This window comes from Sturnus vulgaris, chromosome 5, assembly GCF_052056855.1.
Source record: "Sturnus vulgaris isolate bStuVul1 chromosome 5, bStuVul1.hap1, whole genome shotgun sequence".
Classification (NCBI taxonomy): Eukaryota; Metazoa; Chordata; class Aves; order Passeriformes; family Sturnidae; genus Sturnus; species Sturnus vulgaris.
The window spans coordinates 24,674,985-24,701,682 of record NC_142247.1 but is presented as its reverse complement, the minus strand read 5'-3'; the positions used below and the strand labels follow the sequence as shown (position 1 = coordinate 24,701,682).

At 40.0% G+C, this 26,698-nt stretch overlaps 2 protein-coding genes across 3 annotated transcripts in view; one reads left to right on the top strand and one right to left on the bottom strand.

Moving 5' to 3' along the window:
• VEZT (vezatin, adherens junctions transmembrane protein) overlaps positions 1 to 23,845 on the bottom strand; it is a 59,565-nt gene extending 35,720 nt beyond the window's left edge. For both annotated transcript variants that reach the window (XM_014889396.2, XM_014889404.2), the window contains exons 1-4: positions 23,748 to 23,845; positions 8,362 to 8,496; positions 3,179 to 3,268; positions 895 to 1,070 (exon numbers count right to left, since the gene is read on the bottom strand). In XM_014889396.2, the coding sequence (XP_014744882.2) occupies positions 895 to 1,070; positions 3,179 to 3,268; positions 8,362 to 8,496; positions 23,748 to 23,783 (437 nt within the window). In that variant the 5' untranslated portion in view covers positions 23,784 to 23,845. The remainder of the gene's footprint in view (positions 1 to 894; positions 1,071 to 3,178; positions 3,269 to 8,361; positions 8,497 to 23,747) is intronic.
• Positions 23,846 to 24,097: 252 nt separating this feature from the next.
• FGD6 (FYVE, RhoGEF and PH domain containing 6) overlaps positions 24,098 to 26,698 on the top strand; it is a 73,194-nt gene continuing 70,593 nt past the window's right edge. Inside the window, exon 1 of the mRNA XM_088165073.1 lies at positions 24,098 to 24,245. Within this exon, the coding sequence (XP_088021199.1) occupies positions 24,233 to 24,245 (13 nt within the window). The 5' untranslated portion in view covers positions 24,098 to 24,232. The remainder of the gene's footprint in view (positions 24,246 to 26,698) is intronic.

Below are 26,698 nucleotides of genomic sequence, written 5' to 3'. Positions count from 1 at the left end.
TGTTGACCTCTGGTCTAGGAAAACACAAACTTGGTGTCATCTGGAAGGTGAACAACATTCACAAATTTCATATGGGTACTTTATCAATTGAAAGTTAAAGAAACTGAATAATGCTAGGAGCAGAAAAATCTGGTTCAAGGGTTCTCTTGTTTGACAGAGAGCATCAATAAGGACATAACTTAAACAGCTGAGGTGTGACTCTATAATAATTTATCTACTTTTTTAGTGTATATATGAGAAAATAGCACTGGCCCATATTATGTGATATTTTTTCCTACTGATTACTGCATTTCCAAGCAAGACACTGTCAGAACAACCACTGGCATTGTTATTTTTTAAATACAGGTGGTAGCTGTTCAGATACTTCTGCAGTCAGCTCCTTCAGTATTCTTGAGTAAATTCCACAAGACTCTGCTGACTACAATGTATCTTATTGAAATATTCTGTAGTTTATTCTTCTGATAGTCTATGTTTGAAAATTAATTGCACATCCCATCTCATCTTCCCCTACCCAGAACATATTTTTTAAAGACCACACCAAAATAAACACTTTTCAATTCAGTCTTCACAGTCATGTCTCATTATCAAAATCACCTCTATATCGCTTCAGAAATTAATGAATTAATGAACTGTGTTAGCTCTTCCTTATAGAATATTTAGTTAGAGTATTCATTCATGTTCATGTAGTTACCTCAGATTAAAATTCACTCTTTCAATACAATGCCCAATGGAAAAAAAATGATTATACAAAAATCTGGGCACCAGTAGAATAAAGACCCAAGGACATGAGAAAAAATATAGTTACTTTAATGTTGCATTTTATATCAAGAATGCACAACACATTTTTTGCTTGTCTCTCAGTGACTATAATGATAGATATCCTCAATACAATACCAAATATTAGGAGTTGCTAGGGAGCGTAGCGTTGGAAGCTGTCTGTTTTCCTGTTGCTTACACTGCCCTGCAGACAGGATACTGGGGTCAAGGAATTCAATCAGTTCCACATCCTCCTGCAGCAGAACTTCCTGTTGCAGGATGGTACGGAGCGTGTCAAATCGAAATCCAATATCCTTACCACATATAAATGGGCAGGAGAAAAAATAGGCATTAGTAAAGAATATGCAAATTCTTTAAGTTAGCAGAACAAGGAAAAACACCCACATTTCACTTTACTGACAACAATCTGTTCCCAGAGCACAAGAATGTTTCAGATATATCACAAGTAGCTACTTTTTATTAAACTTGTTTAACTTTAAAAGTTCACACACTACCTAACAGTTGGGGCTTGCAGAATGCATCACCCTGACTTTGTGATCTGACCTAGATAGTAACAATAACTGGAAACGGGCCACTGAGTATGCCAATATATTTGCATAAGAATAAGAGAGATACTGAATCTATTAGGAGATCATTAAAAAAAACAGAAAATATGTTTTTCTAAAACGTCATCACATCATTTATATCATTAACAAACAAAACTTAGAGAGAGAAAGAGAGATATTGCTAATTAGTGAGCAAACTGTCACTTCTAGACCCTTAATAACAGTAGGGTCAGTGCACTGGATGGAAGCCCCAAGCCAAGGCAGTGGAGTACCCTCCTGCAGGATTCTGTACCTTTCCCAAGAGAACTGATTGCAAACATGAAACAGCATGGGGCTCCCAAGACCTCACACCTGCTAAACCTCCAGCAAACTTTAGGGAGTTACTTAATTGCGAATTTGATGCCATATGCATTTGCTACTTTTCCCCAAGGATGGCTCTTCAAGACAAATACAGCCATGAGAAAAGCCCTCTGAAATTTTCATTTGCATACTGCACCAAACCATAATTACTTCAAGTTAAGAACGTCATAACAAAACTGAACAAACACTGAACATGTGCATCCCTGCATCTAGCTAATTACAGGAGAGAAAAGAGAATATTTCTGAAAAGTCTCCAATAGAAGCTTTTAACACAAGTGTGACATTTCACAGTACAAAATCTGTTTCATTCTGTCACTGACAGAATGAGATTCTTTATGAAACCATAAGATAGCTAGTTTAGGGATTTTATTACATGCACAGATGTCACCTCAGATAACTTTCATTCTACTTTTAATGGAAAACATTTGTTTCAGGACTGTGTGCAAGAGGAAACTCTGCCCTCCTCCAATGCATCCTGTGTCATTTCAATACTCTACTGGAGTATGCAGCAGGACAAACATGTTTTCCATGTTCTTCAGTTATGCCTCCATCTCAAGAAAGTAAGGCTAAAAATTCCTGTTAAGATAATACTCTTGATTCACAGGGGAAGAGGGAGGTAGAAAAAAGTCAATCAAAGATCACTAATGAGAGATTTTCAGAGGAAATTTTGTTCTTCTGAGATAAAGGAGAACTGGGATACAGCAGAGCTCTGTGGGAAATGGAAAATTCTAACTTCTCATGTTGCTCAGCATTTTCTTTTGAAGCTCCATTTGAAGACATCATCCCTGACATCGTAGTAGAAAAAAAATAAATCAAAATTCTAGATTCTGGAACAGTCTGACTAAAGTGATATTTGCAAGCCATTCTAGGAGCATGAAGGAGGTGTGTACAAGTTAAATCAGATCTAAGACAAGCCCAGACTGGGAATTGGTGTTGCAGAGAAAGAGCAAAGTTCGCTTTGCCTTTCCCAATAGCAGAAGCCCTGTAGAGAGCAGTGTAGAAACAAAGAGGCCAGGATGGGTCCAGGGCCAGTGCAGCTGCACTGTTGGTGCTGTGCCTGAGCTAACAAGCTGAGACAGAGAGTGAAGCAATACTCAGCTGAAGTTCTAGAAGGTGGCCTCTACAAGGCACTAGGCTGTGTGACACATGGACTTTTTCAGCCAGCATCTCCCCACTGCCTTCCACCAAAGGGGTACCTATACTGTAATTAAACAACTTTCAGCTTTCAAGAATTCCTTTAATTTCTCACATATTTTATCATCTTCCACATTTTGAACATCTTCAGCCTGGATACTGATACTGTTCCTGTCCTTTTGTGCCCAATTTGGCACAGTAAATGAAAACCAGAATTAGTATTATCTAAAGAATAAGTAATACTCTTAGAGCCAAAACAAACAACACAGACCAAAGATGTTTTTCAGAGGATGAGATATAAAGGAGAGGAAGACCTGTGGATTAGAAAAGGAAATGGAAAAATAAAAAAACCGATCACTTACCAGACGGTGAAGTATGTCATCGTTTTTCTTATACAGTGGAAAAGGAAACCAGCTTCTAAAAAACTCAACTAGTTTTGACAGGATGCCTTGCTGAAAGGAACAGAAATTACTCCAATTAAAAAAACCAACAAAAATCAAAGCAAAAATTAAATAAATAACATCAGACAAAGTTTTTATTTCTGCATTTGATTTTCTTGTTAACTCAGACCAAGTACCTGTAAGGAAGTTTCACTTACTGTGTCTGGCCTAACTTCAGAGTACATTAAGAGAACATCTGCTTCCCGTCAGTTTGCTTGTGAACAAGAGAATAAAATAAAATCTTCAGTAACCCCACCTATTTGGAGCATAATAGATTGTTATGTTGCTCTGTTAAAAATAATTACAGCTAAGATGAGATTGCTCTCAAGTTGGCAGCTACTGCACTGATATGAAAGACTTTCTCTCTCCTGGGGGATAAAAGCCCAAAGGTTAAATGACTGGCAGGCTGAAGAAAAGTGAAAGACCAGAACAGGAACAACCTCTCCTCAGCTGCCCACAGCAGCCTGAGCACAAGATTCCAGAGGAGTTGTAAACAGAGACGGCAAGAGGAAATGCCCCAAAAACTCCCTGTCCACACCAGTGTGTGCCACCAGGTCCTTTGTCTCTCTGCTGCTTCCCACGCAACCTAAAGCCACGCTTTTGTCTGAGCTGTAAACATAACTTCAGATGCCACTAATAGAGGGACTTCCTCTCAGCCATCACACATTCTACTCATGTGTCTTCCTCAAATAAGATGCATGACAGATTACAACTGAATAGATGCATGGTTTTGCTTCAGTCTGCAGCTATTCAAGGAAAAAAGAAGTGCAGCTTTTGACACACCATTCTATCTACTTTCCTCAGACTGGACTGACAGGAAGTATTTTTAAAAATATTTATATATTTCATATATTTCATGAATTCTGAAGCCCTGTCTCAATCTTCAGACTGCTGACATGTAAAACAATCAAATAAAATGTATGTAAAAAAAAATTGTGAAGTGCTAATATTTTGTAGCATACTGCTTCAAAATAATAAAACCCCATACAGATTCTAATAGCTCGATGTATAGAAGGTGACAGCTTCTGTTTCTCCCTCTTGTTCGCTTTTTTTTCCATTTTTATTCCCCTCTTGTTTGTGTTTTTCTTGGTTTGCCCCCCAGCTACAAGTGGGAAAGAGAAGAACAAACCCAAGCAGCAGGAGCTCAGAGTTTTGTAGTTAACCTGTGCCCAGCCTGACAGCCTTCTGAAAGGCAGCGTGACCAGTCTGGTGCAGCAAGCCAGGGCAGAACAGCCTTAACGTCAGGAACTGTAATCCTAAGGCTCCTATGCTTCCACAATTTTTGAAATAACTTATTTTGGTGTACATTTAGGTAATCTAACTCAAGCTTTTCTTTACAAATGTCTCATCTTTCTGTGTACAGTTAGATTTTGAGATCTATGCCACAAGAAGTCTTTTTAGGTCAGTGAAGAGGTAAACCAGTAACAGGGATCTCATAATGATAGCTCTTCCCGAAACACTGACATCATCATGGTTTAATAGGAGGAGCTATCCTAGCAATTCACACTTAAGACTATGGAATAAATCCAAGTGATTGTATTTTGATGTTGCTCAAGGGCAATGACATAAGTCAGAAGAATGTCACTAACTGCAGCACAAGATCATCCTTCAAGTTTCTTGCAGAGTGGTGCAAAAAGAAATAAAATTTTAAAAGGTCTTGCTCTGCATTTGAATTTCAAACAGATATTTCACTGAAAAGTACTTTTCCCTGTACATTGAAAGAAGAATATAGAAAGAGTCATCCATTTAAGAATATGCCTCTTGAATCCTATCATTTTCAACTGCTTAGCCTTTTAAGTCGTTGGATTTTTATAATGAACATTTAAAGCTACACCAAGAATAGTTTTACACTGCTACCAGCTTACTAAGCTAGACTGTTGAGTTACTGAAAAAAACCTACCGTGCTACATAAGCAATCTTAGTTTATTCTCCACGGTTTAGCTTAAAAATAAAGATCTGAGCTTGCATAAACACTCAACAGGCAAGTCAGTGCTTGAAAATACAAAACAAGACAACCCACTGTCTTGGGCTGTGACCCAATAGAGTACAGCAACACACTGAATTATTCACGTCCTTGGAATAGTGTCTCACAGTTTGCATTCCCACTGGGAGTGTTACTGACAAGTAAAACTACTTTCACCAAAACACAAGTCAGGTCCTGTTGTCAATGCTTCTGGAGTATTCTTACAGCTTTAGAACAACACTCAGTCAAACTCTCTGTAAACTAAATAACAAAGGTGCATAACTCCTATAATTTAAAAAAATATTAGAATAGTACATGCACATTTTAGGTACATTAATTTGAATCTAAAAAGAATTATAAGGACTATTTCTCTTCTGTAGAGAAATTCTTCAGAAGATAATGCTACACATTGAATACCTTGCATTAATTGGTTGGAAGCCCTAGACAAAGGCAAAGGACTGGTCCCTCTGCCATCCCACATCAGGTCACCTGCACAGCTACTCAGGGCTAGCCCCAATGCAATTCTCAGAAGCTGCCTCCAGCATCAGCTCTGTTCTAATGACAAAATATCATCAAATCTAAGGTGGGACAAGGTGTGACAGTATAATCAATATAAACATTCAGATATGCACAGCAGTCTAGAAAAATGGCTGAGAAAGGAAAGATGTAAATGGGAAGTGACAAATTCTGTAAAGATCAAGCAGAATTACCCAAATGGGATTTAATTCCTGAAAACAAGTCTAGGACCTCTTACTAGCAGTGCTTTGAGTATCAAGTGATCATGAGATCAGAACTTTAGCTGCAACTTTTTCCACAGATTGGCATAGCCAGGAACACTGCACCTACAATTACTATGCTAAATCACATCTCCATAATCCCTTAGATGGGAGTTTGGCATTTCACCAGCCCCCAGAACACAACCTTAAAACACCTTTACAGATTTTAAACTCAGTGTTCATTAAGACTATATTCCAATTAAAAAAAAAAAAAAAAAGGCCAAAAAACCACCACCAAAACCACATGTCCTGAGAAGTATTTAAAATGTACTTCAAATTCAACTGGTGCCTCTGTATTTCCTTATGCCTGAAACATGCTCTCTGCTTGGCAGGACAGCTAGACACAACAGAAATATTTGTATCAGCCACTAGGAACCTTTTTCTTCCCAGATTTGTTTTTTCAGTCCCTGAAGATCCCAAAGTAGACCTTTGCTGCACCAAATTCTTGCTGCATGTCACTTGCTTTCAGCTGCCCAAGGTTCCCACTTGCGTGAACACAAGAGCAGGAAACGATCTCAACTCACAGACAAAGCAATACTCCAGCTTTACATTTTTATTTTAATAAAGTGTTTAAGGCATTTGGAAACTTGCTTTTCAGAACAGAAGGAAAGTGATATACACATACTGGGAATCACTCCGTGTGGAACAGCATCTGCTCCCTGTAATCATAGTTACACGAAGCCTCAAGGAAGATAATTTTATATTAGGACTGTGGGTAGGTACATATTCAGAAGCCATTTATTTTCCAGACATTTTATCATTTCAGTAGTAGACTAGGCCAGTGAAGGCCAAGAGAAGGAAAATTCTAACAGTCTCATGTAAAACTGAGGAAATTACTGGATAGGAATGCAAATTATTTGTCTGTATGTCATAAAAAAGTTGCAACAAAGCCTCAGATCCTCCTAAATCCAGTCTACTTTTCTAAATGTGTGGCCAGCTGCCTCTTCCTCATTTTCTTTCCTATTGAGACACCCTACCAAAATGGGACACAGAAATCAAATGACAAAAACAGATTTTCTGACATCAGATTGCAAAAGAAAAGTGATAACTCTTCCCAACTGGTACTGGAATTGCAGAAGGAACAATCTATGACAATTTATCACTAAAAATTACATACAGGTTTCTTCCTGATTTCCACTATGTATCCTTGTCTAGACAGAGATGAGACAATGTGAACATCACCTACGGTTTGTAAGAAATGGACAGCCTGTTTTCACACACCCACTCCCTTCAAGTTACAAGGCAAACCATGAAGAATTACTTCTACATCTGACACAATACTGGAGGAATTGCTGCCAACACAATAAAATTAAGTGTAAAATGTTTGAGGGGAAGGGAGGGGGAAAAACCAGAATACCTGAGGTTTTTAAAAGCAGTGTATATTAATAGTTTTGAGGTTCTTAACCCCACAGCAGTTTTGCATGTGGAAATTATATACATAAATACAATATCACACTGATTTTCTGACTGCCACAAACTTAACTATGCAAAATAATGTAGCTGACAGTCCGTGCATTACTTCATAATAACCAACAGAGTATCAACTAATAAAATGTCATCCTATTTTTTAATAAACAGTGAACAAATGTTAACATTTAATAAATAAACACTTAATCAAAGTATTCCTACATTAAGTCAGAATATGTATCTTCAGTGTAAATATACCAGAAAACAGCCATTAGCTTTAAAGAGAAAACATATTTTCATGTAGTTTCTTGAGGGTTATGGTGAGTGCCAGCTGACAATTCTGAAAAGCAAAAGTGGTAGACCTAATATTTCCATGAATACTTTTAAAGGTAGCTCAAAATAAACAAAATTTTGAGCTAAATCATGATTTAAATTCAACCTTGCCTTGTGACCAGTGATAGAAGCAATCATTATTAGAATGCTATAACTATCCACATCAACTATCTCATTCAGATTGGTTACTGCATTTCTACTTCCCAGAAATCCTCTTTCTTAATATGTTTTGTCACAGACAAAGCTATACTTAGCAACTGAATGCCTGGGAAGGGCTGGAAACTATAAATATTCTGTTCTAGAAAATTACAGGTTCTATTCCCAGAATGTCACACTAAGCTAACATAATAAGATCCACGACATAAGATAATTTTCAACACTCAAAAAATTATTTATCAAAGCTTCTTGCTTCCCTAGCTTACATAAGTGCAAAGAAACACTCCAAACTATACTGATCAACCAGACTTCAAGATATGATAACGGGCTGTGGTTCATTATCTGGGCGTTTTTGCCTTTGTTTTTTTAAATACAGGAAGTGATTTCTCTCTGTTCTGATTTCTCCTATTTGTGAAGCAATGCAGTTCTCTTGTGAGAAGATAAATGCTCAGCAACAGGAGAGTGCTCACCTTCTGGGCAGCACGCACAGTCTGCTCCCTTTGGCTTTCTGCTGCTGCACATTGCTCTGCCTTCTGTGACACTGAGGAGCATACTTCAAAGTCTGTGTGTCCCAAATCCTGCAGATATTGGTACAGTGGGGAATTCTGAAAAGGGAGTTATAAAAAGAAAAAGAAAAGAAAAAAACCAATGTTAAAAATCATTCTGTGTTTCCCACAAAACACCACTGTGAATTCAGCAACCACACAACAGCAATGAATGGATTGAGAAATGGAAAAAAAAATTAAAAAAGGCTTCTGCTCTCTCCAAGGATGGTACTAGTACTCTGGCTTTAAAAAAAATCCCACAGCACACAAACAAAAAAAAAACCTCAACTTTTTAAAACTGCTGGCAAAAGGAATGATTTACAAACAGTCCTTAATAAAACAGAAAACGTATGGAATTCTGATCACCAGAAATGAATGATATTTAGAATGATTAGATATTTATCTACATAGATCTGCAAACTTTCTTCTTGTCATCTGCACCAGGTATCTAGATTTTACAACTACTTATATGGCAGTATCTAGGACACATTTGATGGAAACAATACCTAGGATAACTCCAGTTCTACTCAGGACATGTAAAGAGACTTCATTTTTAAAAGAAACTCGGCAATCTGTCTGATACAGCCTATTTAGACAGGGATTAATTTTGACCCCCGAAAAATTTTATTAATGAGAGTATGCAAACACTATCCAACTGCATAGAAAGAACACCAAAATCTTAATTTAACATATTATCAAACAAAATACTGTATATAAAAAGTAAAAACTTTACAGTAAAAGATGTACAGTTGTGGAGGCCTGCAGAAATAACCACCAACAGAATACCTACCACTAATTGTTACACCAGCTATCATTAACTTGCTGGTGCAAGTTGTTGTTGTTGTGTTCACCACCTAACTCTATGTACCAACACAGATGAATCTCGGACTGCTTGCCATGAAATAAAACTTGGAAGCCATCATTCATACCAGCTGAACAAATTAACTTGTTACCTTTAAGAATTTTATTAACCCTATCACTGAAGTGCTATTTTAATCCCTCTTATCTATTTAAAGCATGCAAAATCATACTTGTGTTTGCTCTGTTTCAGTTACTCACAACAGATTCAGCATCTAGTCATTACCTGAAACTTAAATATTCGTACCAACTCACAGGTACAGACAATCACACTCACCCACAACGACAATGATTGTGCAAAACACTAGGATAGGTTAATGACTCATTTCCTTGTGAGGATGTTTCCAGTGTGATGACACAATCCTGTGGTTTTTCCAAGTACCCTTCTTCCATGGTTCAGTATTTTTTCAAAATGCATCCAACTAATTAAACTGTGCTGTTCTGGACTGGCTCTAAGTAGAACATGCTATTTTACGGGAATTCCTTAATTAAAATGGAAGAGAAAATGTAATAGACTAGAATACTTGTTCTATTTAAGACACTGTTAAATTCACCTAATAACTTCAGGACAAAACTGAGAATATGCATGGATATGCATAACCTTGTCTTCTTAAAATGGCTTTCATACAGAGCCAGGCTGTGCACTGCCAACATACCTGGAACAACCTGAACATCTCCACACAAGAACTTTTAGAGTAGCATGGAATTTTCCCCATTTAGATGAAGACACAGACAAAGCAGTGGGTGAACAGAGAATGTTTTCTTCAAAAACCATCGTTATAAGGCTCGCTGCAGGCAGAACTTCAAGGAAATCATATCTCAGCTCTTGGCAAACCTGACCATCAGCTTGGCCATACTTGCAACAAGCATCACACAACACATGACTATTCTTGTACTTTATTGGCACTCACCAACATATAGACAGCTGGAAAAATAACCCAAAAATACCACGGAGTTTTTCTACTAGTATCTCAGGGTGCACCTTTCTTTGGGGTCCATGATGAGATAATTTTTAAAAGTTGATCAAGGAACCTGGTCTCTTGCTGTTTAGATTAGTTCCATTTCCTCACAGAAATGGATGAAGAAAGGCAGAATGAGAGGTAGACAGACAGAGACTACCCACTGACAAAAGAATGATCTAAAATCCTGAAAGCTATCACTAGTAAGTGAAATGAAGCATAGATGTAAGAATGCCCAATCCTTCCCTTATACTGGTTACCTAGCTATGTCACAACCTTCCATCTAACTGTAATTAGCAGGTTTTCTACTCCACAGAAACAGTAAAAAATATTCCATCTCTTCAAATGTTAATGAAATTTCAGCCCCTAACTAGGAAGAATAATTTTATTTGTTCTTGTAATTAAGGTAGAATATGGGCACCTTACTAGTTATATATAAATCCCTTCTGACTAACTCTTAGAAGGCTTTTACATGATCTTGTAATGGGTAAATTACACTTTTTTATCCCTGTTCAGAACTGGAAATCAGTTCTCTGAACTATTAGCTTAGGAAAATGAAGATTAATTAAAATTTAACATGAATGTTATTCCTTTAAGTAGATAATGGCTCTTCTCTTTCAGTTTCTCAGAAAGTACTCAGGCTACAAAATCTTCCTCTAACAGATTTCTTTGGCTCCACATGCTTTGTCTGTCCCATTCTTTCTAAAATATTATTAGCAGAACTTACTTGCATATTGGAAAAACCCTGTATTTTTATAAACTGTAATGACCAAGAACTATGCTGTGACTAAAATTCCTTATGTAAGTAAAACCACCATTGTTCCCCTTTCTGAATCCATTAGAAGCATGCAAGATGTGGGTAAAGAAAACAATGAATAAGAATTGGGTTGAGGCCCTTCTGAAATTAAATTATTGGGAATCTTAACAAACTAATCACAAAAATCTTCCATAAAGAATGAAGTCTCCTGTGTAGCACAGGCAGCTTCACATTTTGCTTAGAAAAATCTGAAGATTACACTCCTATTAGAAATACCACAGATAGCATACATATGTTAGTCTATGCTAACATAAACCCACGCTATTTATTTATTTATTGTATTAAATTTCCTACTGCCTAACAAGTCTGTCACTTGCAAAGCTGTGTGGTCTGTATAACTCATGGTTGCCTATGATGAAAAGAGGAAAAAATAGAGGATGTCTCCACCAATCTATAGATAGTATCTCCCATGACATGTAATTAATGTCTAGAAAATCCATTAAAACAATTTTTAAAAGTCGAAGGGTAGATTTCATGTGTGGAAATTCATACAGAATTTCCAATATTATCAAGGAATCAGAAAATTATTAATTATGCCGCTACATAACTGCAACAGGATACCATTAAAATATCCTATTTTGTATATTGTTTCAGTACAAGAGACAGAAGTATTACACTTAATGCTTACAAAGCATGTTTCATCCTCACAGAGCTCTAAAAGCAATAATTAAATCTCATAATGTGTCTTATGTCTCAAAAATTACAGCTCTGAGTTTTTAGCTTAGATCCTTACCCAAACCTTTCACTCCTAAAAGCCTTCTTTCCCATAAAACAGACCGCAGACATGCACATATTCTTGAACATGCACTTCTAACTGTGAGAAAAGTTCCTTGTTTTCAACTCATGCTGTTGTTCATCAGAACTGTCAGGCTCAGCTGCTTTCACCTGCAAATACCACGACAATATTAAAAAAATATACTTCTCGATTGGGGTAAATAGGAGGCCTCTGCCTTGTTTCCTCACAATTTTATTTTTACCCAGAATTCATACATTCACAACAGTCCAACATTAAAAAGGAAAAAAAAAACCACAACAACTTTTTACATTTCTGCATGGGATATAAATGCTACACTTTGATTTCAAGAATTCAGGATACACAGGAAAGTTTATTCTTGCAAGCCGTAATAGGTGGTAATCAAAAAAAAATAAACTTGTGAAAAATCTTTTATATTAGAATGTGAGGTAAAGAGACAGCAAGTTTGTTTCAGTGGATGGCATGAAGAGGGAATTTTAAATACAAAATCCCATCTTCATATTAATACAGCATATTATTCTAGAGGAATCTATTCCAAGTACTTTTGAATTTTTACTTTCAAACACTCTAGAATCATTAGTATTACTCCCGTTTGATAGTATGGTTTGTTTATTTCCAGTTGTCTCTGACAGAATGACATGGTAATGAATAATGTACAAAGTAGAGAGGAATTTTAAAAAATAATTAAGCTTATTATTATGTTACCATCATACTAGCAGTTACTGATAGGAAATATTATCTAATGTAAGTGATACCAAAACAAGGTTTTTCAATAATGTGCTGTATTTATTTTTAAAGTTTCCTCCAAATTGCTGCTGCTTCTTATAAGTAACTTTCTGAGACACACAGACAGGGATTACATTTACAGCCAGGGCATTTTAAAAAATTATGTTAATTGCCCAAAATGAGTGCTGGAAATGAAGCAGTTCCAGAACAGAAAGAAGACAAAAAGCCATTCTTCCTTGGTGTACGTTATACAGATTATATATGAAAAAACTCATTAACAAGTGAAGCTAGACAGAAACAGCTGACGTACTGAGTAGGAACAAGGTTTTTGAAAGTTTGAGGAATCAAAGTTTTCTATGGACTCAGCAGAGACCAACAAAAAAACCACTTATCTTTTCATGACTTTTCTAATTTGCTATAGTAATACTGCAAAGTCATTCAATTGTAACCATTTACAGGACAGTATAGGTTTACCTAAGCTCCCATTAACAGAATCAAGAAAGAAAATCCTTTCCTCCTCATTCACAACTCCATTAGCATATTTATTTTAGCTCCATACTGCTAAAAATTATTTCACTTACATATGTTTAATTACAATTCTCCTTTTTTGATTGCTGAAAGTGGTTGAGACTCATTCTAAACCCAAGTTATATTTTGCAGGATTAAAGAACAGTCCACTAAATTACTGTGGGTCTTTAACACTTCCCCAATGCTTATTTTAATAAGCACTGACTTGAGTTAGGAAAAAAATAATCTAAACTGAAGACTAAACATTGTGTTTGCAATTATAAGACAGTTTTAAAAAATCAAGGCAAACACTAAAAGACAATAAAACATAACATTGCTTACTATTAAGTGAGTAAAGGCTGTGTTAGTGGAGAATTGCCTAGCCTCAGAAAAGAGTTTGCTTTTGATAGATAAATACTTGCACCTATTACAGCCTTGCAAGCACAGATAATGCACTTTAATATTTGAGACATTTTGTGTGTATTCTGAGAAAAAACCTTTGCAAGCACACATCAGACTAAGACAGTGTTAGCTTTCAGAGCCTTGTTACAAACGCAGCTGAAAATCAAAACCACACCCAATTATTTTTGCTGATGCATCATGAAGTAAATGACTCAGGATTTCTCCAATAAAGACAGGTGCTTCCCTTACCCTGTTCTTTTTTATGATACAATTTGCCACTTAGTAGCTAATGAAATAGATTAACCTTAGAAGTAGTATTTAATGACACTGGACAAAATAAGAGGCTTAAAGATCTCCTCTTAAGATATGGATGTTGTTCAAAGCTAAGGTTTCCAATATGTCAAAAACACTGTGGGAGCTTAAGCCACTTCCAAAATAACTACAAATTATGAATTATCATCTTAAAACCCCAAAAGATTAAACATTTCTACTAGAATGACAGCAAATGCAAGGTAGCTGAACACGTGGCTAAACTCAGAACAAATTACCAGCATTGAAATCCTCCCCTCTCAAAACAGATCTGAAAAAGTTGAGCTGAGACTCACAGACAGTGCGATCTTTGTCTCCTGGAGGAGCGTATTCCATTTTTCTCTTTGGTACTGCTCCCATGCACCTGACAGAATGTCGCCCACCTCCCCGTTTCTTTCTGCTTGTCCCTCCAGGATGATCCGAGATGAGGATGAGAAGAAGCCGTCAGTGTAACTGCACCTGTGTCCCTGCACAGTGGCATTTTCCTCACAGCATCAGCGGATGCAGTTTGAAACTTCCCAGGATCATACGATTTCTCCTGACTAATGTGGCTTTCTAACTGGGAGGAGGGAGATGAGGATGACAGATTGCTAAAGGCTTTTAAAAAGATGCTGCTTGAAAGAATTATTGCACATTGATCTCGTATTCAGCCATTAATAAGACTTTCCAAGCAACAGTATTTAAAAGCCTTGGTCATATTCTCCTGGCTGGTAACCACCTCCTCCTGAGCACCGACTGACAAAGAGCCAGGCGCTGCTGACAGGGCTAATATTAGACAATGACTTCAAGGCAGCCAAAGAGTCATTTGGATTTCCTATTCTGCTTTCCCCACCACAGCAGCACAGTTCTTGTTTCTCCAGCACTACTGTATCATTTGATTCACAAGTAGGCTCTGAGAACTACTTTAAAGCCATTAATCTATTACTGTTCCCAGATATTTTTTGATGCACAATATCTTGGCCAGTGGCAGGACTCAGCATGGGGGGTGGCATGGGGCTGGGTCAGGGGAGGTTTGGGTGGGTATCAGGAGAGAATTTTTCACCTCAGAGGTGGCTGAGTACAGCAGCAGGCTCCTCAGAAAGGTGGCCATGGCATCAGGCCTGTCTGAGTTAAGAAGCATTTGGAAAATGCTCTCAGGACTGTGATGTGATTATTGGAGTGTCCTGCATGGGGCCTGGAGTTGTGCTTGATGACCCAGTTGAGTCCCTTCCAACTCAGTATATTCTGTGATTCTATTATATGTACCTATTTTGCATGGCCACGTGTCTTCAAGAGTTTGGGAAGTTTTACAGTCTGTGTATATTTCTGTATCACTATATCTCTTTCCTTTGCATTGTACAGTAGGTGGTTGCACATTACTGCCATCATGGAAAAGCATTAGAAAAAATATTACATACTAGACAAAGCACTGAAATTCACGGAGAGCTTTGCACTGTTTACCCATTCAAAAGTGGACCTACAAATGCAGGTGAAAAGCTCAGCAGGTCCTTTCTGACAGAGATGAAAAATACTGGAAAAACTGCAAGTAAAAGTGGCAAACGTTGCTTTCCCTGAAGGACGAGGTAACAAACCAGCCAATTCTGTAGCTGGAGTTTTGGGTGGGAAGTCACTCATCATGCTAGACTGATGATACATACAGCAAGGCTGGTTTGCTTTATTCCAGTCACTAACTCACAGATTTACTCCTTCATTTACATTCAAAACTCAATTAATTAAATTAATGCACCTGACTGGTAAACTAGTGAAATATTTCTAATACATTTCTGAAACCTCTTTAAAACATTAGCTCCAAATAATCAACTTATCTATTACAGATCATGTAAATTCTTACTCCTGATGAAAACACACTGTGCAAACATCTTTACTGAAGAGGGCATTCAAGAAACAAAAGGCAGTCACATTATGAAGATTAAAAGAATGAGCAATTCTTTCTATTCCAGTGTCTCAAGGAAGTTGATTCATTACTTGAAGTTGTAAGAGGGGTACTGCAGTATTAACCCTCTGTAAATTATTCCAGAGCAACTAACACAGAGAAGGATTAAAAAATTTACTCAAAATTTACTCTGAATCAGCATGTACTTTCATCTTAAATTTTCCTATTAAAAATAATAACAGCGATGTAGATTTAAACAGTATATGGTCCATATAATACTTTTATCTATCTGTTCCGATATCCAGAAATGCTTGATGAATTGACTCGGCCTCTGCAATAACCAGACTGTTCTTCACATAGTTCTGAGCTTGCAGTTTATTTTATTTTCTCTCTGGTATCACCTGCTCCCAGTCATGTGATGAAAAGGAGCAAAGTCTGTTCTCCTCTTCAACTTAGCAAACTTCTGAGAAGCAAAATATCAGAACCAGTGCATCCATTACCAGCCCAAGTGCCTGTACAGTGCACTGCAATCCCCAGCAGAGCCATCTCCCCAGGCTGCATTTGCACGGTCAATTTAATCTGCCCTTACCAGTGGGTGCAGCAGAAGGCTGCAGTTCCACTTTACAATACCGATGGTAGTATTTATGCAGCCAAGTGGTGGGATGGAACAAGAAAACAGTCTGATAGAAAAAAAAACTAGGATGGATTTTTTTTTTCTCATTCTTAGCCAAGTTAGTTTGTCTAATCAGTCTCCTGAACCATTGTGCAGCATCACCCACAAATCCATGTGCCAGCATAAGGAAGAGGATGGGAATAAACTGCAAAAGAGAAGCGAAGCCCAACCACTCTTCTGCCAACAGCCCACACATCAGGCAGACAAAGCACACAGTCCCAAAACCAGCTCAGCAGAATGACAAGTGAACAGTGGCTTTGACAGAGCTGTATATTTATAACTCACTTTATTTCATGCATATGTAAAAAATAAGAGTACTACATCTTTAGTACACCCAATATTCAGTGAGAAAAATCATGCTAATTAACCATTACTGACAGTACTGTTGAAGGTGTGTGAATGCTGGTTTTCAGCTTATTTTTCCTAATGTACGTTTGAGACATTGTTTTTTTAGAATACAACATTATAAGTCTGATGCCTGACAAAAATCACATTATTTTGCAACTCTTAAAGTTTTCAAGGTTTTGAATGAAAGTGACTTAAAATTCTCATCACAACAAGAAGTTTCTGAGCTTAGATTCCCTGGGGTTTTCATTTGTTTAATATTTTAAACAAAATTATTTTAGAACAGTTTATTTAGGCGAAAAAAAATTGTGAAAACACGTGACTGAGTGTTTTGATAAAAGCTCAACCTTTTAAACATATGTTTTACAAGGGTTCAGATAAGGATTTGAACATTTAGTGATGCACCAATACTGTAAGAAATATGACATCTTAGACATGTTTTACTATTGTAGGCATGTAGAGAACACATCAGCTAAAGGCTGTTCTGTATAGAGTGTATCATGCTGGGAAATGGTGGAGCTTCTTCCTAGAATCTCTTTCAAATCTTACAGAAATCTGTGAATCAGAACATTATATGCAGGCATCCTCTGTGTCCTCAGCACCAAGCAGCATCTTGGTTTGATGCCTAAACAAGCAGTGCGAGTTGTCTTTCTGAACCCGATGCTGGAACATTGCACTCAGATGTCAGCCAGTACTTCCCTTTGGTGCCACATCCCTCCTAAGCAGACTCCACCATTCCTACCTCCATTCCTACCTCCTCCCCCTCCCAGTGCCACGCAGCTGCCAGCTCTGCTGGGCCCTGGTGCTTCCTTTCTCTCTTAGGATGGCACGCTCCTTGGAAACCACTTCCCAATTATTTTCATGACTCAATTCCCACATTGGCTTCTTCCACTACAGCAAGAAGACAAAGAGCATAGAACGTGTCTCTTCAAACCCTGGGAAGAGTAATTCCATTTTGGTGCATATTTTGCTCCAGTAATGGGAAGATTGCTTGAATAAAGGCTGGTTGTAACATGAGAGTAACTTGTTACATGTTCAAAATCTTTGCTCTGAGTTTGTGGGTTCAGTAGAGCTGTGTTCAGTATTTTACACAGCTATAAACTTATGAATTTGGACATTGGTTTTTGATGTTCTTTGTGTACAACTCCAGCTTGTTTTCCTTCTAAATATGCATTAGCATAGATTCTGCAATTTGATGCAGACAGGTGAACCAAAGAAAGCCTCATTTTGTTAGCTTGGTATTATTATCCCACTTGCACAAAAGAGAATCTGAAGCAATGAAGAACACATACACAATTTATGCACTATAGTTTAGTCTGAGATTTCTACTGAGCCAAACAATCCCAAATTTAAAAGTCTGGAGTTCCACTAATGATCAGATCTTCTATATCTAGAATAAAACATTAGATCCCACAGTGATACAATCACCTTGACACACAGCCAGCTACTCTTTAACATGTATTTCTACTAGTACTGAAATAGTTAATGAATAGCAATATTAAGTAAATAAAATGGACAGAACTGGTTGTAGGAATAGCCCAAGACTCATGAATGAATTAAAACAATGTCTCAAGTGAGAAAATATTTCCTTCCTAACTAAAAAACATTAAAATGGAGATTTTATGCCAGTGAAATTAATTCAGTATTACACAATTCTGTCTGTACATAATTCTACATGCAAAGCCTTGTATTTTAAACACTTGATATGCAAAAGCCCTTAAAAAATCTAAGGTGGGGGCAGTTTGATATTGTATGTGTCAAAATCATATATTTATGCAGTCTGAGTAACCTTCTTCTGAATACACAGAATTAAAACGGAAAATAACAAAAGTCACCTACAACCCCTCTACCAAAATGCTCTGACACAGTAAGGATCACTTTCTGGGATTTCAACAATAGTCTGGGTGAAACTGAAGGAAGGAGCATCTCACACATGAGGAGAGGCTGAGAAAGCTGAGACTGGTGAGCCTGGAGGAACCTCAGGGTGGGTCTCATATCCAAAGAAAGTGCAAAGAGGAGAGAAATGGGCACTTTTCAGTGGTGCCCAGTAACAGGACCAGAGGCAAAGGGCACAAACTGAAACACATGAGGTTCCCTTTGAACATCAGGAAATTTTTTTGGTGTGAGAATGACTGAGTATTGACACAGGTTGACAGAGAAATTGTGAGATTTCTCTCCATCCCTGAAGACACTCAAAAGCCATCTGGACATGGCCCTAGGCCACTGATTCTACATGACTCTACTTGAGCAGGGTGGCAGACCACATGACCTCCAGAGTCATCAAACATTCTGTGTTGCTGTGAGCACAGCATAAGTATCTATCCAAAGGCAAAAAGGGAAAATAAAAAAAAAAAAGCTTGCACAAACTCATTAAAATATAGGACACAGCTGAAAGCAGAAATTGGAAGCTGAAAATGCAGTATTTGGATCACCTTCATCCCAGTGTTCTGAAAGAATGGGCACAGGAGATGAAAGTTGCAGCAGGAAGGATTTTTAATAAAGCTATAAACTCAAAAGCAGAAAAAAATCCAAGCACAGTGCATATATTTAAAAGTAGAAAAAGCAATCAAGAATATGTCACGTCTATGAATTTGATCAAAAGCCAGCATGCTACTAAGAATAATTACTCGTTCTTTCAAAATCCAAAGACAAAGAAGAAAACAAATGATCATCAAAGAAGACATCACAAGGGTTCACCAGAGGGAGATTGTGCCAAACTTACTTGACATCTTTCTTTGATAAGACAACTAATTTTTTTACACAAAGGAAAGGCAGAAAGTTTTTATGGACTTTTGCACTATGCTGTATGGGTATGGACTTTTGATACTGTGCCATATCAGTTAAGATAAAAAAGATGGGAAAGGAACCAAGTATGTTGATGGCAGAGATAACAGTGGTCTACACTGAATGGGAAGCTATTGGATCAGAAGGTTACTAATGGAGTTCATGAAGAATGAGTCTTTGGTCAAAGCTTTTGCACTTTTAAAAGGTTTGATATTTGCCATAATTAAACATACCAAAACCTTGCTAATGACATTTCCTGATAACACCAAGTAGCATCATATATGCAGAAAAGGACTGAGACATTATAGAAAAAGAACTGGAGGATCTTAAGTGGGTATTGATAATGGCATGCAATTTAACAAAAGACAACAGCAAGACTTTATACAGAGGTGTAATAAAAACAAACTCCCCAATAATGGGAAGTTATTGATAAAATCAAGGACACAAACGAGCAGTTATCCCATCATATCATATCTGAGTCAAACAGTAGGAAGATTTGCAAACATTGTTTGTAGGCCTAGCATGCAAGAAACAAAGTACTCTCAGAGGCAAAAAGTGAAAATAGCTGTATAAGACCCTAACAAGAATGCCGAATACCATGCTACAAGATGTGGTAAAATAGCATGAACTGAAAAGACGTGAAAACCCCTGAAACATGAAGAACAGAAAAATCCATTTCATGAAAGGAAGCTAAGATATATTGGCTTATCCAGCCTAACATAATGCTTAGCCAGAATAAGTTTGCTTTCTATGAACACGTCAAGAGAGGTCAATTCTCCCCCTGTACTTGGAACTGTGAGGCTACACCTTGAGTACCGTGTCCAGTTCTGGGCCCCTCATGACAAGAAGGACTTTAAAGGGCTGGAGCATGTCCAGAGAAAGGCAGGGAAGCTGGGGAAGGGTGTGGAACACAAGTCCTGTAAGGAGTGGCTGAGGAAGCTGGGGGTGTTTATCCTGGAGAAAAGGAGACTCAGAGGTGACCTCATCACCCTCTACAGTGACCTGAAAGGAGGCTGTAGCCAAGTGGTGTCAGCCTCTACTCCCAGGTGGTGTCAGCCTCTACTCCCAGGCAACCTGCAAAAGGACAAGAGGACATAGCCTCAAGCTGCACCAGGGGAGGGTCAGGGTGGACATCAGGAGAAATTCCTAAACAGAAAGAGTACTTAAGCACTACTGCCCAGGCAGGTGGTGGACTCACTATTCCTGGAGGTGTTCAAGAAACAACTGGACTATGGTCCTAGTTGATAAGATGGTGATCAGTCAAAGGTTGGACTCGATCTCAGAGGTTTTTTCCTACCTAAATGTTTCTGTAATTCTGTAAATTCTAGAGACAGATAAGAACCATATAAGATAACAGAAGATATTAGTTGATGTGAAAGTAGGTATGAAGTGGCAATGAATAAATTTCCAGTCAGAGATGGCAGTTATAAATCATCAAAGTTCTGACACAATCCCTCCACTGGCATAATGATGCAGAAATTTAGCTGGTTTGAACAAGAAGCTTCTTTAATTTATACATTAAAAAATAAAAATAAAACAAGGAGATCACACTGTCCACACAACATCAAAAATCTAACACAATTCCAGTCTCATACAAATAAACAAAATGCTGAAAATTTCCAGAGTATTCCAAAGTACACTGTAACTGCAGCATAATTGTCTTCCAGGTTTAGTATAAAAACTCAACCAACTCAACATCAATTTGTTATCTCATGATCTCCCTTAATAAATTCAGACAGACAGTAATAAAGAACACCATTTATTGTTCCTCCATTGTTTAGAACAATCTGCTGTACACTGCCACGATTTTTAATTTGTCACGCTGCTGGGTAGACAAGCCCAGGCCTAACATATCAGGGGCACCTCTGTGTTTCTTGAGTTCTGTTCCTCCTCACTGTGTTTGTAGTATTTTAATTAGAAGACCAACTGCTTGTAACAAATGCAAGAACTGAAGTGCTGGGACTATTCAGTCAGTGAATAAAAATTAGTGGCTGCTGCAGGAATTAATTTATAAATTGGATAGAATATGGCAGTATTTGGTGGACAGAGTAACTGCCCATCATTCACTATTGTTCAGTCATGATGATCTGCAGTGGCATTTGAACTTGATGGAAAACACTGCTTTTCCAAAGCAGAAATGCAGTGTTTGCGCTTCCTTGCTTTCAAAGATAAATTAATGTAAAAGATACTTGGATACTTAGAAAAATTATTGGTCCTCGGAAGCTCAGAAATATTTATCAGCAGGCCATCATCTGTTTGATGCTGCAAAATTTCTAATGTGGGCACCTGTTATTGATGTTTTCAGGGCCAGCTGGACAGAACTATGACCCAACAAAACATGAAAAAAATAACCTGGGCATAACCATCATATGGAACACATGAAGTATATCCCATTTGCTTCCCTCTCCTACCCATCTTTTTGGATATGAGACACACAAAAGACCACTTTTTTCCTGATTAGGCATTTGTTAGCAAACCACGACTCCTTCTAACACCGATTGATATCTTGCTGAAGGGAGTTCCAAACGCACAGAGAAAACAGCTGTTCACAGCAACTGAGGTCTAAATGCTAAAGGCCTTCTTGCAACAGTGATTGCTGAAGAACATGGGAAGTGACCTACTGAGGTGCAGAAAAAATGTAGTTGCATACCAGAAACGATAAATAATTAAGGGGGAGAGTTTGGGGCCCAAGAAAACAAAAATTAAAAGTACAAATATATTGTTGCATTAACTAACCCAATACTTTTTGGCTCCTTGCCAGCTCGCATCTCTGGCTCAGGTGTGTGAAGGATGCTCACAATTCTCTGTGGAGCCTTCATGTTAGAATAACATGAACCCTGCTGAGTACTCCTGAAGATTTGGTGTGTATTTCACAGTACCCATTTTTATGAGTCGGCAGCCCACCCAGTTTTGTAATCCCACCAATCAGCCAACCCAAACAGCCTGTATTTGTCCTACTGTTGCTTTTCTGATTTTATTATGATGTACCATAATATATGACAGATCTGTTACTGTGTTACTCAGTATACCTCTAAGTGTGTATGGCTTTACACACACACACGGTACAGTAAATGTATCCAAGAGCCTTTATTAGTGATAGAAGTCTGTTCTGAAAACACAAGGATAATCGTGAAGAGTATATGGAAGGAGATCTTTCACTCTCTTTCAATTAAAATGGTAGCTGCTGCATGAACTGAAGAACTGTGAAACTAAAACAACTAGCACTTTTACTGAAGATAGAAATGCAGAGGGCAGGCATTATACCTGTGAAATAAATTCTTACCACAGATTTACTGTATAAAAGAAGCAATTTAACACAGCAGCAACATAAACAACAAATCTTATCCAAGGTTGGTTGTGGATGAATACAAAACTTTGTGGTACGGACCAAAGACTGAAGACGTACTATTTACACAGCTGAGAAAAAAATTAATTGCTTATGTGAGGAGTGTTTTGTATCCTGGTTGAAGGAGAAGCCTTATTGCTATTATAATAATTATTAATTTTAAAGACAGCATTTCTCTATAACCAGTCTGGACGCCTGCAAAACCAGGCGTGTCCTCCATTAAGATACAATTACACTGACCTGCTGCAAACAGACTCGATTTTATTACCGAACCGCAACAGCTGATATATTTAGCCACTGTATTTAAATAAGGCCAAGGTGATATTGTAGCTCTAACAAGACGTGACATGACACGGTTTATGCAAATCTAGTAATAACACAAATACTACAGAGAAAAAGCAGTTTCAGTGCTCGCTGCACAGTTGGGTGCGTGCTGAAAGACACCTTTTACGTGAGTGTCACCGATTCAGAAGCAGAATTTTTTAGTTATTTTCCTCCCTCTGCCCTGACCCCGCAGCTCAGCCCGGCTGACCGGGCGCCGCTCCGCGGCCCGAGGCGCGTTCACGGGCGGCTCTCAGGGAGCCCCCGCCGCCACGGGCCTCGCCACACCTCCCACGGCGGCCGGCCGACAGCGGGGCCGGCCAGCGCGGCACCGCCGCACAAAGGATCGCCCGGCCCCGCTGAGCCGTCCCGCCCTCGGCCTGCGCGGAGGGCGCGGCGCTGGCCCCGGGCTGCTCTGGGGCGCGGGACACGCCGAGCACCGCCCCGACCCGCCGCTCTCGCCGGTCCCGCCCGACGCCGCCCGCCCGCGGCAGGCGCTGCCCTGGGCCGGGCCCCGCGCCCGCCTGGCGCACCGCGTCCACCCGACCCGCCCAGAGCACGCCGCCCCCGGGGGCCGCGGCGCAACGAGGGGCGAAGACACCCGGGCCCGGCCCGCGCCGGATCGCCCCGCGCCCACCTCAAACACCACTTCTTCGTCGAACTCCGGTGTCATCCTTGCCCGCCATGCCACCCCCTCCCCGCGGGCACGCTGGGAAACAGAGTCCGCCGTGCCGCCGACCGCCTGGCCCCGCCCTGCCCCTCTGGGCGCTGCCTAGCGCCGGGGAGAACTACAGCTCCCAGAAAGCATAGCGAGCGCCCGCTTTCGGGCGCCCTGTGGGCGGGGCTGATGGGGCGGGGGGCGGGGCAAGGGCCCGGGGGCGGGGCGAGGGCCCGGCAGGGATGGCCAGTAGGGAGCGCCGGCGGGCGGTGTCTGAGGGCGCTCCTTGTGCTGCGGCCGCGGGGTGGGATGAGGCGGCGGCGGGCGGGGGAGCTGCTCCTGCTCCGGCTGCTCCTCCGGCGGGGTGGCGGCGCGGGGGAACAATGGGCTCCTTCTCCTCGGCCCTTAGAGGGGCCGTGGCATAAGGGACGAGGGGAAGTCCGGCTCCGTGCCTGGGGAGCACCATGAGCTCCGCCGGTGAGTGTCCGGGTAAACTTTGGGGAGCGGCGGTTTCCGCCCGGCAGGCGGAGAGTCCGCGTGCCCCCGCGGCCGGACAGCCTCGCCCGGCTCGCTCCAAGGCGGCGGGAACGTGGGGATAGGTGGACGGGGATTGCCGCCGGACGGGAACCGGAGCCGCCGGCGCGCTCCCTGTCCGGCAGCGCCGTGCGCTGCGCCCTCGGTTCGTTCGGGGGGCAGCGCGGGGAAGCGGGCGGGGAGCGGTGAGGGGCGCACCCTGCTCGGGAGACAGCCCTCCTCGGGGCACAGCCCTCCCCGGGGTCCCATACGGGCTCCCCGCACCCCTCGGCACGTTTGGCCGTGCGGGCACGTCCTGCCCGGGGCTGAGGCTGAGCCGGGCTCACCGCTCCGCGTGTCCCGAGCGAGTCCCTGCGCCTGGGCTGAGCTCAGGGCGGGGGAAAGCTGCTGGGGACCTGATTCTGGCAGGAGAGCCAGCCCCGGAGCTGGGGCTGTCGCCCCGTCTGACTCCGCGGAGCTGGGAGAGTTTGTCAGCTGCGGCTTTGCTTCAGGGATATACCTGGCTTGGCCGGGAGCTTGAAAGCGGGAGCCCCTCGGGGGTGCTGGAAAGCGTTCGCTTTTGGCCTTTCCAGCTGCGGGTTGGAACTGACCTACTTCAGTGCTTTCCTTACCTTTCCTACCCCGTTTCTTGACCGCTGCCAATTTAATGACTAAAAGAGCTCCAAGGCAAATTCTTGGTTCAGAACAAGAGCACCCCGTGTTTAAGGGAATTGCTCGTATTTATATTTGCTTGCATGGTGGTGTGCTAACTTTTGTTCAGACATCTGTTAGATGAATAGATTCCTTTCTTATCTGCCTGAAGATGAGAACAGGAGTTGTGCCTACAATGAAAAGGTGTCATGTAAATTGTGATGTATTGGATGGAAACACAGCTAATTGTAGAGTTAAACGGGAAGCAACAAAGTGCTTCCTGTAAGGACTGGGGTGGTGGGTGTTGTAAAGAAAAAGCAATGCAGTCATCAAGCAGAAATACCAGCCCAATTCTCAGTGTTTGCCTCTCAAGTATGTCAACTTGTTATTGACTCCACCATTTATTAAATTATCAGAGCTCTCATAGCTAATCAGAATTTGCTGGAAAATGAAAAGCGATTTAATGCATCTTTGTGCTTCATTTAAAACGTTCCCGTTTTTAATATGTGTGACAGAACTGATTTTGTTTAGATTTTGAAAAGCATGTAATAAAGCAGGTTATCTCTGCTTAACCAGCTGCGTTTTATGTCCCCGTTTCTAGAAGAGCTGCTGATTGTGCAGTTCACCCCATATCTTTTAAGAGTTAAACAGCTGTGCAAATAAGTGTTAGGGGGTGCTCAAGAGCTGTACTCTTAAAATTTGATATGCTACTACAGTTTCAGAAAGTTGGGTAGATTTTTCAGTACTAAACAGTGATTTCAGGACTTTCAGATCTTAGGTGTGTGACTAAATCAATTTTAAGTGTATGTTTTGGTGGTGTTTATGGGGAAGGTGGGGACAAAGGGCTCTGGTGAAAAAAATAAGCAAAAGAGAAAAAGGTATGCTGAGGAGTATCAGAACAGAAAGTGGGACAATTTCATGGCAAATCTAAATTTTAGCAAGTTTTTTCAAGAAGGAGGCATAAAGAGTACTGGGGCAGAAAGAGGGAAGATGAGGGGTATTTAAGAGGGGATGAAGAGTATTTTGTGTGTGATGTGTTATGTGAATATAAAAAAAAAATGGAACAGGTGAAACAAGATTAGAGATTCATGATCCTGCTGACAGCATCATGACAGCTTTTGACATTTCAGTTAAGGAGTTCCTAGGCAGGGAAAAGGCTGAAGACTGCCAGAAGACAGTTCTGAAGGATAATATCCCTCTCTTGTTATTGCTGCAGAACTTAGTGCCTGTAAGATATAGGCATTCCTTATAAAGCTATTGCTCACTTAAAAACTTAACAACACCTGTATTGGAATTTCAGTCCTGTGACCAATAGAATCTCTTTCCTACATTGAAATTATTTAATAGTGAATTAAGTTCTTACTCTGGTTTGTGCTATGTAAGCCAGTTTTCTGACAACTTACAACTGGTTAGTAATACAGCATTTCAGTAAAAATGTTACTGCCTGTGAAGGCTTCAGGTGAAACTTGAAATGCTAGAAATATTTCCTTCAGTTTGGCTTGAAGGGCCTAAGTGCCTCTTTTGTGTCTTCTTTTAATGTACCTTTAGGATAAACCAACATGATACACTATTATCTGTATTGCTTTAATATTTTTTTAAGTAGCATTTGCAGCTTGATATACAGGGCTTTCTCTAAGAGAATACTGCACTATTTGAGGCGATGTGGTATGAGGAGAAACACCAAACATTGGCTTCTCCCCAAGGACAGAAGTTGGAAAAGGTCTGAGGCTGATCACCCAGCCTTAACCTCACTCCAGCTTACCTTC